General features: G+C 43.9%; 1 protein-coding gene across 8 annotated transcripts in view; it reads right to left on the bottom strand.

The window, feature by feature from the left end:
• The window catches only part of RUNX2 (RUNX family transcription factor 2), a 326,374-nt gene that overhangs the window by 149,974 nt on the left and 163,008 nt on the right, over nucleotides 1-13,392 (bottom strand). For 7 of the 8 annotated variants that reach the window (XM_060614399.3, XM_060614408.3, XM_078446960.2 and 4 more), the window contains exon 6: nucleotides 10,921-11,094. The exons of the other annotated variant lie outside the window; for it this stretch is intronic. In XM_060614399.3, the coding sequence (XP_060470382.3) occupies nucleotides 10,921-11,094 (174 nt within the window). The remainder of the gene's footprint in view (nucleotides 1-10,920; nucleotides 11,095-13,392) is intronic. 8 annotated transcript variants of the gene reach the window in all.

The following is a 13,392-nucleotide window of genomic DNA, read 5'->3' as shown; positions in this document are numbered from 1 at the left end:
CATCCATTGATTCAAAAAATATGTTCTGAGTAGCCTACCCTGGTACTGTGCTAGGCACTAGAGATATTAATAGTGAGATAAAGACAGACCTAATCCCTAACTTCACGGAGTTTACAATCTGGTAGGGGAGACTGACATTAATCAACTAATCATGTAACTGTGATAAGTACTAGAAAGGAGATTTCTTGGCACCATAACAACACACAGTGGGGGGCTGTAGTCACACCTGGGGGTCAAGGCTTCTCTGACGATGTGATATGATGTGATGTGATGTGATGTGATGTGATGTGATGTGATGTGATAATTAAGTCAAGAACTCAATGGCCAGCAAAACCAGTAGATTAGTAGGTGAGGTTAAGAAAGCTTTAGGCTTTAGGCTTAGGCTTTCTTTCAAGTTCCTGGGATGGAGGCAGTATGGTTTCTTGAGGAGTTGAGAGAGCCAGTGTGGGTGGATTACTGACAAAAGGTTCAAAATAGTGGGAGAGGAGCACAGGGAGGAGTCAGGCCAGGCAGAACCTGCCGGGCCACACTAGAGGTTTCCAGCTTTATCCTAAGTGCAGTGGAAGGTCACGGAGGTGTTTCAAGCATGGGGTGACATAATCAGATATGCATTTTTTAACATCTCCCTCCGACAGCATCATAATAGAAACAGGGCACGAGCCCAGCCTAGGGCTCGGCACACAGGGAAGGGTGTACAGGGAAAACAGCAGCTGAAATGGACAGAAGGGTGGAGTCCAGGAGCTGCACTTGGGAAAACCAGGAAGCAGCCTGAGGCACTTAGCTGCCCACACACATCATCTGACCACGGGGATGAGGCTCCTGAGGCTCACCTCAGCTCCAGGTGAGCAGCAGAGCCCATGGCCTTGCAGCTAAGATTCAGGCAGCCTTCACCTCATACATTCTGGTTCAGCGGTAAAACCCAGGCATCTGTACTTTTTTTTTTTAATGTTTTATTTATCCTCAAGAGAGCACGAGCAGGGAGAGGGGCAGAGAGAAACTGAATAAGAGGATCAGAAGCTGGCTCTGCAGAGCCCAGTGTGGGGCTTGAACTCACGAACTACGAGATCATGACCTGAACTAAAGTCGGACGCTCAACTGACTGAGCCACCCAGGTGCCCCAGCAGGCATCTGTAGTTTTAACAGGCTCCCCAGGTGACGCTAATATGCACCAAAGTCTGAGAACAAAGGGCGTAATTTTTAGTGATGATAAAAAAGGAAAATTACCCAACACTATTCTGATTTAATCTTCCCTATCAAGAATGATCTTCAAATAGAATGAACACAACAAACATGCTTAAGAGGAAATTAAGGCTCGGGAGAGGTAAGAAGACAGAGGAGAGAGACTTGTGCTTTAAGTGAATTCAAGGTTCTGCTCCAAGATGAATCATACCCCACAGTATTGCAAGAACTGTGGAGAACAGTAGGCAAAGGGTTTCTATTTGACAGATCAGGGCTACAAAGTCATAGTAAAAGTAAAGTCTGTCTCCCCATAACTCCACTCGCTACTAATCTTAGCTTTGCTCGCTGGCATTCCTTCCCCCCCACCCTCCACCCCGTGATACTTATTAAATTGCTTGAAGGTAATGCCTTTACTGCACAACATCTAGTAGTTTTCCATTTGCTTACCCCATTTACCTTATTCTGCAAACAGCCTTGCTATTGGTAAAATCTCAATGTCAACTAGTTTTTTGGAGCCTCTGTTGGTGACCACTTGCTTGCAAGCCCACTGAAAACTCTAAGTCACCTTCCACAACCTGTGTACCACGGGCTTGTCACACTTGAGCTCCACGGTGACAATCAGAAAGCAGAATGGGTTCACTAAAAACCTGCTTCTTAGGATTACTTCAGCAACAGACTAGAAGAAAAAGCATCCATCCGTTGTGCATCTTGACCTCAGCCAGGTAACTAACTACCTTATCTCTAATGTGATTTATAGCCAGCTACGAGGCCTACCAGAAAGTGGTAGCGGGGATGAATCGAGGTGAATCATGGTCAGCTTTGAAAGAGGTGCATGGTGACAGGTTCAAGGGCGTTCTGATCCTAGTTACATCCAGCATGTTCCCTAAAGTCTTAAAGAATTAGAAACAACCTATCTAAGCTGCAAGATGAGACCACGTTGTGAGGAACAGCCAACATACTGGGTGAAGCATCAGAACTATAAAATAACCCTAACAGGATGGAAGGAGGAGATGGAAGCAACATAATGAAACCGAATAAGAAAGTACAGTGCTGCCCTTTGGTCAACTCCAAGACAGGATGGGGGAAGCCTGCCCTAAGATCAGAGCTCTTCTTGGACTGCAGGCCACAGTGGGACAGGATGACAAAAAGTTAACACAGTCTTGGAATGCATTAACAAAGTACCAGAAAACCCCTACTTCTCCGGTCATACCTAGCTGGAGGGCTGTGTTTTCTCAAGGCGGCATCAGATAGAGCCTCCAGCTGCCATTATGAGGAATGGTTGAAGGAGCGGCCAACAGCTCTCATCTGCCCTCGACCTTTCCTTAAAACACTCCTACTTCCCTCCTGAACTGAAACTCAGACTTGCCTGGATCTTTCCTCCTAACCTTTCCACTTGGCTCATTCTCCAAGGTCACCAGACAAGCTAACTCCTCTTCAGAAGTTCTTCCATCTTTGCCATGACCTACCAACCTCCAGGACATTCCTCCACACTGGTAAGTGGCTCAACATCTTCCTTGTTTCCCTGACTTGTACCAAGTCCTACCAAGTCCTGGGAGAAACTGTCATTCTCCCGGTGATCCACCAGAGCCCACCCCCTATTCCCAAACTGCAACCCATGCAAGAGACACACAAAATTATGCTCGTGGGCTCTTCCAGTTATCTCTGTCCTTAGCCGGCTCCTCAGCAACGCTCAACCAAAGTCATTTTCCCTTCCCATCATTCACCTTGATGACTGCTCCAAGACTACTCACTATTCTTCTCAACCCTCTCCCCTGCACCCTCCCCTCCCCTCCACCTAAAACCACCTTGTCAGATTTAATCTTCCTGCAACACCGATTTTAACTCTGAGAGTTTCAGAAACCTGGTCCTAAGTTTCTTATTCCTAAATGGCTTCACAAGATGGACTCTTCCGTGATATCCATCTTTTGAAGACTGCTACCACCAACTGTTTAGAAACAGTGAAAAAGCAAGTCTTTATTCAAAGCAAACAAAGCCCTAGGAAAAAAAATCTGATGGTCTTACGTGGTCGTAGTGACATACGATTTTTCCTTCCTGGAATATTTCTGCACATATTAAAATGAAAATATGGAACCAAAGCACTTTCTAAACAGGTAACATTTGTAAGGTATTGCTGTCACTATTAACAGTACATAGTACAATGCATACCAACTCTGCCTTTGAAGCCCCAGGCGCCCATCGATGATTAATCACCAAAATGCTCCACTGGACCATCCACTACATCACATGGACCTGCCCTTCTCCTGAGTTAGCCTTGTAGGTTAAATATTTCATTCAACGTGAGATTCCTATTCTGATCATTTTGTCTACACTCTGTTGCAAAAGGTGAAAATGGGCTGGAAAGGTCACCAGGCAACTAGGAAAGAGGAAAGTCATGCATACCATAACGCTCTGGAAAATAATGAGAAAAAAATCAAGACTTCCTTTGGGGCAGAGACCCAAAGACAGGCTAGAAACGGAAGAGTCTTGGGGAAGGATAAAGCGAGGCATTATGTAGATGGATTCTTCTTATCACAATTAGATATTAACTATGCATCTTCTATTCCAGACGGGAGGAAATTACAAAGACAAGTTTTTGAAACTCATGAAATTAATTTTTCTTGGAACACTGCCCCTCTCTATCTTCCTAAAAGCATAAGAAAGCCAGAGCATCTTCAGTTAATAAGGGAATTCCTACTAACAGAAGTCCAGAGACCTGTAAGAAGTTAATCTACAGATGATGCTAACAGGCTAACAACAGCATGACATGTTGACCACCAGCCTTTCGCAGGGTCCTACTAAGCTTTCTTCTTCAAAGCCAGCGCAGGCTGGACCTGAACTCTGCTCTTCATCATAAGGTGGCCGCCAGAGCTGAAGACATGTGCAATTGTGTTGACACAGAATTTGTGCTGTTTTCTCACAAGGACTGTAACCAGTGACCTCCCCTAAAATGATTCCCAGTGCACAAATGGGCACAGCAGCAGCAAATTGCCCTGACTGGTCTGCCCAAATAAGCTCAAAGGAAGAAGATGGGACAGGACTCTCTAGTAACTTCAGAAATTAAACAGTAGCACCACCAAAGTACAAGAATAGTACTTTCAACAGCCGGTCTCTGAATGTGGCGATTTCAGTTCCTTCGGACGCGAGATGCCTACGGGCGAGTGAGACCACGGTGGTCATAAAGCAGGAGACCTTGCTTAACTCCCATTCTCCACACCCCACCATCATCTCACAGGGAGGGCACCTGAGGCCACTCTTCCTGCTAACAGTGCCCGAGCCCCTCTCATGACTTCACCCTCCCTCACACAACCACCGCCCCCCAGCCACCAGCCCCGCGTCCACTTCACCTCTCACCCTGTGTCACATTAAACAGTCGTGTGATCCCTGCGCACTTGAACAGAGCAGCAATTTGAGATGCACGCTACTCAGCTGTGCTTTCCTATTTGGGAAAGGATTATGCTAGTAAATGTTTCAGTGTGAGTACAGTGGACTCGGGCCTGGGACCTCCAACGTACACAGGCCAAGCTCAGGGGCCCGACTGCCTGAGAGCCTTCCAATGTTTAAAGGTGTGGCATTTGCCAAGGGAATATGGAATCGGACCGAAGTCGGGTGGAAACTACTTCGCTTTGGTCAAGGTAACTGCTGGTAAGATTATTATCCTACATGATGCCTGGCCAGGTTATTTTCTAAGATATTCCTAAGAATGCTACCTTGCATCTATGCTCCTATAACTATAATTTAATCATTAAAACCAGTTTTATTGCATTTTAAAGCATGATTCAGACACTCTTAATGCCTCCCTTTTCTGAAAATATCTCTGAGGATTCTGAATAATACCCAATGGAGAGAAGACAAAGAGATTAGTCCCTTAGGACACCTACCACTTAGATTGTCAGCAACATGACTGACGTGATAGGGATGGGGGTGACTGCCTACCAAGAATCTGGAACTCACAGTCAACTATAATGGCTAAAGAAGCTTTCGGGAAGTCATTTCTCAAAGAATCAATTTCTTCCACCTGGAAAACACATACTTTTAAGAATTGTCTTAAGGCTTTGATTAAGAACTTTATGTAAAACCAGTATGTCAGTGGGGAAGAGCTGCATAAATAAAATGACGTAGGTACTGAAACTGGGGGAAACCAAGCCACGATAGAAGTATGCTTCAGCCTCCCAAGAGTGCACGGTGGTTAAGGAGCATGGGACCCTGAAGCAAAGCAGATCTGGCTTTAATTCCTACATTTACCACTTAATGGTTTGTAAGTGGGACCTTGGGCGAGGTACCTGGCCCCTCTGACCCTCAGCTTTCAAAATAATGCCACCTATCTCACAGAGCTGTTGTAAGGAGCGTTATGAACTAACCTCATTATAATGCCTGGCACACAACACGCTTTTCAATAAATAAAGGCTAGCTAAGAGTAAGTCAACCAAATAGGTACTAGGGCTAGGATAATAGTGGATCACACTTCCCGAAGAGGTCAATGATCCATTCGTCACCAAACCAAAGTGACAAGGCAACAGGCACTATGTAAGACAATGGGGACACAAAGCTAAATAAAACATGGCCCAGGGCTTAGCCGGTTAAGCGCCAGACTTCAGCTCAGATCATGATCTCACAGTTCATGGGTTTGAGCCCCACGTCGGGCTCTGTGCTGACAGCTGGGAACCTGGAGCCTGCTTCAGTTTCTGTGTGTGTGTATGTGTGTATGTGTGTGTGTGTGTGTCTCTCTCTGCTCCTCCCCCACTCACTCTGTCTGTCTCTCTCTCTCAAAAATAAACATTAAAAAATTTTTTTAAATAAATAAATAAAATAAAATAAAACATGGCCCTAGACTTTGAAAGTTCAAAGTCTGATGAAGGAGACAGACGTGTAAACAAGTAACTGTCGCCACATGGACTGGCGGTATGGAAGCCTCAGGCTCAGTGTGGGTAGGTTGGAAGAAGCCTGACAGAGGTGCCAGCCTTTGATCTGAGTCTTGAAGAAAGAAGAAAAAATGCTAACCATCCTTAACTCTCTCCTGGGCTACTGCAGTAACTTCCGAAACGATGACCCTGCTTCAACCATTGTCTCCTTATGATCTGTTCGTCACACAGCAGCCAAGGTGATTTTTTAAAAGCATGTAAATTTGATAAGGTCATTCCCCTGCTTCACATCCTTCAAGAGCATCCCACTGCGATCAGAGCAAAACCCAAGCTCCTTACCAGGTCCTTGAAGGCGCTCCATAATCCACTCCCTGCCTGGCTTTCTGTTATCATTTCCTGTGTTTGCTACATTCCACTTACACTGATCTTCCTGACCCCTGAGCAACCACAGTCACTGCTTCCCGGGAGCCTGTGCATGAGTCTTCCGTGGCCGAAAATGCTCTTCCTCACAGATCTTCAAAGCTCTTAGGAGAACCCTGTCCCAACTTTCTAATCAAAATTACCTTTTTCTTTCCCTAAGTTGCTCTCTAATGCATTACTCTATTCAATTTCTCAAAGCATGTGTTATTGTCTGAAATTATCTCGTATGTATGCTTATTTACCCATTTACAGACACCGTCTGTCACGAAAAGGGGAGCTCCTTGTCAGCAGAAGTTGTATCTATCTTGTGCACTTACTTAACGCCTGGCAGATAGTAAGCACTCGAGTATTTTTTGAATGAATGAATAATAGAACAGCAGAACGCCCAGCCCCAAAGGTTAGATGAATGTCCCAATCCACCAAACCCAAGGGCCTAGGTCTGCTTTTGTTGCTGTTGTTGTTGTTTAGGTGTAGCTCACTCACCCACAAAGTACTGAGGTTAAAACAGTGACTGTCTTGAGCAGTATCTCCTAACATAATATCCCTAACTCCACTGCTAAGCACCACGTTCTGAATCAAAAGAAGTAGCCATTTGTGACCGACTAGGTGTTTCCTAGCACCCAGAGATAGGCACAAGATGTCTGAAGACTAAAAGAAAAGAAAAGAAAAGAAAAGAAAAGAAAAGAAAAGAAAAGAAAAGAAAAAAGATACAGAGGAAGCAACTTCCTCAGGAAGCCATAGGAGGCCCTGGGGCCTTCAGATAGAACATCAGCCATTAAAGACGACAACAGAAGGACCATCACACCAGCACGGCAGAGAAGCCAGCCCATTGCACAGCTAGGACCATTAGCCCTAGGAACTACAAGAGACACTGGAGAACACTAATATGAAACACTCAGTGCCTATCACTTCCTCAGTTTATGACTTCTAACTTCATTTCACCCCTTTTCTGTTGGCAAGTGTATATATAGTAGTTACCATACAACCATGATCATCATCTATAGTCTTGGGGTAAGAGCTTGAGATATCAAGAGGGCCAAGCCAATGAGAGATGACAAACTTCTGTATCCAAAGGATTCCATGAACTAAAAAATGCAGACGTTACATACTGCGGAGAAGTTACAAAACCCATCGTAGGCAAGGCTCGTAAGTAGAACTTACATTTAGGCATGCAATTGTGTAGATCCTACACTGGAATGAAACCAAATGGTTTCACTATGCAAGCATTATACCGAAATGTGATTTCTGCCACTGGTGCTCATCACCAGGGAACAACAGCACCCTGAGACAGGAAATGAGAGAGAACAGTTGATGCCAACAAGGCATGACATCTCAGCTCTTCTTGTACTGACATCTTGTCATCTAAACTTTCATTAATTCAACATTTCACCAGATGTGCCTACCACTGTGCCTACACAAGCAAAATTAATCCCTGTAATAAATCCCTTGAAGAATCTGCAGTCTAGCAAGGTGGAAACAAAGAAACACCCAGAAGCTGTAAAAGAAGGCAATCTCAACTACAGCTTAGAGGCTAGATAGGCAGCCTCTAGACACAGGTCCCAGGACTCTTTCCTAAAGAAGGTAACAATGACCCTGAGGGATGGATGGCACCTTTCTGCAGACACAGACCACCGGAGATAGAACAGCCTAAGTAAGAGGGTGCAGGGAGAAGAACGTGGACTCAGGAAACAACAACATTACAGTCCAGGGACAGATGTGGCTGTGTGAGGGCTGGGAAGGATCGCTATCTCTTCAATTAGACTTTAAGTCAAGGACAGGGCACTTTTCTTCTCCCCTCCTCCTGTATTACCCGAGACCTAATTCTCTATGTGTGGTAGGCTCTAAATTATCTTCACTAAATAAATAAGAAAATTAACCCAGAGAGGAAAAAAAGTGAAATAAATTCACTTCGAAGTTGCTGCTGTTCTTGGATGTTCTTGGATTGTGTAATAATTTGGGTCACAGTAGAAGTGTGCACACCCTCAGTTATAGGGAGATACTTATACCCATCACCTCACTAACAGTACAGAAGCATGTAAGGAAAGTGCACATGGCCAAGAGTGGGTAGGGGTGGCACAAACACATGTGTCAATCTGCACATTGGGAAGGCTGCTGGAGACAGTTGTTGGGCCCAATACTCTGGATGCTAGAAAAACGAGAAGACTGATCTATAAATCAATCATTCTAGTGCTATAATCGCCAATGCAGAGCTAAGACTCTTGTGGTGTCATTCCAGAAAGCTATCGGTACCTAGAAATACAACTGTTTTCTGTTTTCATTTTTTAGAAATACATCCAGTGAGTATTTAAAATATTATTTTTAATTGATCATGAGGGAGTTGTAGCATGGTACTGTATAAAAAAAAACACACTACGTCAGGAGTCAAGAGACTGAATTCTGCTCTGCCACTAGCTTGCTGTAAAGCTGCAGACAAGAAGAAGCTTAACCTTCCTGAGACTCCCAGCGGGGAGGGAGGTGACCAGAGGAGGAGAGCTGCGTCTATGGAGGTGGTCACGACCCTGGTCTGCCCAGATGCTCTCCTGGTATCCCCGTGTCTTACACCTTCTCAGAGCCTTACTCTCTGCACTCACATCTGCTGGTAACATGTAGATCCCCCTTACCACTTTTACCGGCCTTTTGGCTAATGATACCTAAGATACCTTCAGTTTCTAAAACGTCCTCTGGTGCTTTTTTATGACATCATCTTCAGGTTTGTGGTCAAAGCCTTGAGGAAAGCATCTTCTTAAATGAATCTAGCAACACACAGTTTCCAAAAGCCACTTTGAAAGCATTAGTCATTAGTACAACATAATTAGCAAACAGTTAAGGATTAGAACACAGAAATCAAACATTTAAAGAGCTCAGGGATTGCCAATCATAGCACATATATTTTTCTTATATATATTTTGTTAGCCATCATAAATCCCTTACAAATCACATATAAACACTCTTAAATATGTATACAAATGGGTACGTGTGCTCACACACACACACACACACACACACATACACACAGTCTAAAGATTACTCTGAAGACAAAAGGACAGCTATTTATGAAGCTTCATCGAAGATCTAAAGCCCACTACTTTAAATGCAGCAGCACCTATAGCAACAAGCTTGAAATTCACAAGTTAGTGTGAATTTCACCCTTATATTTTTATCAAGGATGCCTGCCTAGTAAACACAGTAAGCTTAATTCCTACATATCAACATTTAGTGATTTCTTTAGGCTAATCCATGGCTATTGTTCACAGAGCTCTAATGTTCTTCCCTGATGCAGAGATCTGGTTCTCTGTAGTGTTTAGATATTTTATTTTTATAATTCTGTATTATCTATTAAATATGTACTCAGGCATACCCATATATTCAGACTCATATACATATACCCACAGAAACCTACTCTAAATAAATCCAAGAAGACATATCCCTAATACGGGCAGGGGAGAAAGAGAGGAAGGTCATTCCATTTATAAACAGTTATGTTTATAATCTTTTAGGGACACTCAACACGTAAGCACTATCAACCAAAACCTAACCGTTAGAATAGTTTCTTGTACATTTTGTTTTGAGTTATTTTCCCTCCATTCTGGTCTACCTCTGCCAACAACAGAAGCCAGATGACATGACTAAGTGACATCAGCTCTCAGTATTTCTGATGGGCAACTTAAAGATCTATGACGACTGACATAACTCCTCTGTCACCAGGACCCAAGAGCAATCACACTAAAAGCAAGATCTGTTTTTGCACAACTGGGGCAGAAAAGAGAGAGAGAGAGAGAGAGAGAGAGAGAGAGAGAGAGAGAGCTGGGAGTCTTACTGCACCAAATGTGAATGATTAGTGTGTAATGCAATGCTGATGTTAATTTTTAAGAAGAAAGGTAAAGCAAGCGGCTTACTAGAATGTAGTAATAAAGAGACATGTCGCAAGAGGAACTGGAGCTAAAAGTGAATCAGACGTGAATTCTGTCTGCCCAATGAGCCGCTCAGTGACCTTGCCTTATACCCACCAATCAAGGCTTCCTGTTAGCCCTGGGCAATTTTCAGGCAAACTGAATGAAATAGTTATACATGTAAGAAATGTAAGCCCAAATCTGAGACGGTAAGACTAATCTTCTAATAGTGAGGGTGCGAGGTTATCCCCTGCACTAGCCGGGCACAACACAGAAACTCACAACAAACATTCTCCCGGAGAACATAGTCGTTACCATCCACTATGTTGCACACTGACATCACCAAGAAGTGCAACATTAGCAGAAACTTCCCCCAGGTTTTATCCCAAAGTTACTGAACGTTGGAATTTTTTTTTTTTTTAATCAAAAAGGTCAGTCTCTTCACATCTTGATTCTTTAATAATAAGCCATTTCACAGCCCAGGAGTATTGAAGTGAGTACATCTCATGTGGTAGCCCCTCACCCCCAGCCTGCCGGACTGTGTGCAAGTGAAACCTAGGAGTCTGTCTTACCTGTAATCTGACTCTGTCCTTGTGGATTAAAAGGACTTGGTGCAGAGTTCAGGGAGGGCCGTGGGTTCTGAGGCGGGACACCTACTCTCATACTGGGATGAGGAATGCGCCCTAAATCACTGAGGCGGTCAGAGAACAAACTAGGTTTAGAGTCATCAAGCTTCTGTCTGTGCCCTGGAAACAGCAAATCATAAAATAAAAGCATATTAATGAGCTGAACAATTGACCATACTAAATAGATATGTGAACATACATACTGGGGGTTTAAAGCCAAGGGATTATCAATACTGGTATTTATAAGGAAGTGTCTCTACAATGCCTTCCATTTCTAGTGGCTTTCTAAGCATCATCTGGTGTGGAGCATTCCTAGTTCTGTGCTACAAACGGAGAGCTGAGGGTCCCCGAGGGTGACTCGGAGCTGACACCAGGACTCAGGAAGGGCTGTCTGCGTGCCTCGTCCAACCCTCTGGGCGAGGGTGGGAAAGGTGAGTGTGTTCTGGGCTATGTTCGCTTACTTCGTGAAGGAGGAAACTTCCCGCAAGTTCAGAGTCTGTGCATGTCACACATGTTATCCCAAAACTGGGGCAGAAACAGAGACAAACATTTGTCAAGGGGCAATTCCCATGATAACCATAGTGACTTTTCTTTTTCATGTTACAACTAGACCTTACTGAGACTCTCCTGAAAAATTAAAACTCAAACCTAGAACCCCTTTCAGAGGAAAAAGTGGAAATACGGTCAAGGAAATGCAGATTCTCAAGAGGAATCTGGGTATTTTGTGACACCCCCAAAACCTCAAAGCATATAATAAACTATGTGAAATCTGACAGAATGCTTTTTTCTATTTTAAATCTAGTACTACGGTTCTGTATAAGAAATGGAAAAACACCCTCTGGGTTACCACGTGAATGTGAGATTCCACTATTAACACAAAACAAAACATAACTTTGTTTCGCTTCTAGTTTATTCAAGTCTCAAATCGAAGGAAATTCTAGATAATAAGGAAATACGCCCGCTAAAATATAACTCAGGTTCTAAGGCTTTTTGAAAATCATGAAATCACTTGTAGCAAAGAGTGGAGTATGGGCTTGGTGCAAGTGTAACAGAACAGCGTGTGAGACTTGGTGCCACGTAAGTTAAGTGCACATCTGCAGAGTGGTGCCGAGGTGAACGAGCAGGGTAATGCCTCATACATGAACAGAAACATACTGTAGATTCCTTTTTCCATATTCTGTACCAGAATGAGGCCTGAGTATGTCACCCTAACATACTGTAACTGAAACCGAAGCAGATTCAAAGAAGAGCCATTAAGATGATGACTGGGGGGCGCCTGGGTGGCTCAATCAGTTAAGCCTCCAACTTCGGCTCGGGTCAGGATCTCACAGTTCGTGAGTTCGAGCCCCGTGTCGGGATCTGTGCTGACAGCTCAGAGCTTGCAGACTGCTTTGGATTCTGTGTCTCCCTCTTTCTCTGCCCCTCCCCTGTTCACGCTGTCTCTCTCCCTCTCTCAAAAATAAGTAAACATTAAAAAAAATTTTTTTTAAGATGATGACTAGAATCAGAATTTGCCCTTTGAAGAAAAATCAAGGAAATTAGGATTATTACCCACAAAAGAAGAAAACCTGGAAGGAGGATTATTAAGAGCTTTCAAGAATCAGGAGGTATTTTCTGTGGGTAGCGAGAATACCTCATCTTCCTCTCGGTACAAGAGGACAAGAGGAATATATCAGGATAGGGTTAAGTTGAACATTAGAATTTCCCAACTATAAGCTGTCTTCATAAGACAAATTCCTTATTTTATTTGCCCCAAAATGTATTTTCCTGTCTCCTTTTTCATTGCCTACCCAGCCCAAAGAAAACAGACAGGAAGCCAAGGCTTGGTAATATGAGTTTAGCTGTCTCCACAGCCAAACATATTCCAAATAGGCCCATTAACTGAAATGGACCCACCACCCTATTTCCTGCCAGTTGGGGCATCTGCTATAATGAGGGACTAAGACCAGGAGAAAAGTGATCAGGAAAATTCTCTGTGCGTGGATGGGTGTTTTCCTTGTTGTTTAGAACTTCTTATCCGGATTATGAACAGATTTTAGAACTCTACACGGCCTTTAGAGATTGGCCCAAACAGCTCCTGGAGCCCAGCAAGCACGGTATTCACAGACAAAGCGATGAAGGCCTACAGAGGTACCACAGCTAGCCTGTGGTCTTCAGCTATTGGCTGGTTTGGCCTGGAAGAGGATCACAGTTCTCATCCTAGCTGACAACGCTTTCCACTCATCATGTGGCCCCATCAATGCTGGCATCCTAGATTTATCTTCCCTTCCTCTCACAGCTGCTGTGGTGGACTGAAAATATCCAGATCAACAGAAAGAGACACCTACGAGCTAAGCCCCATGTGGTACCACGGCTGGTTTTCAACGCAAGCAGAAGCAGCAGCAAGGATCCAATTACAAAGTTAATAGCTCACCCATT

This window comes from Panthera onca, chromosome B2 (genome assembly GCF_046562875.1).
Source record: "Panthera onca isolate mPanOnc1 chromosome B2, mPanOnc1 haplotype 2, whole genome shotgun sequence".
NCBI lineage: Eukaryota > Metazoa > Chordata > Mammalia > Carnivora > Felidae > Panthera > Panthera onca.
Note: the sequence above shows the minus strand (reverse complement) of the source record. Positions and strands in the feature narration are given on the sequence as shown.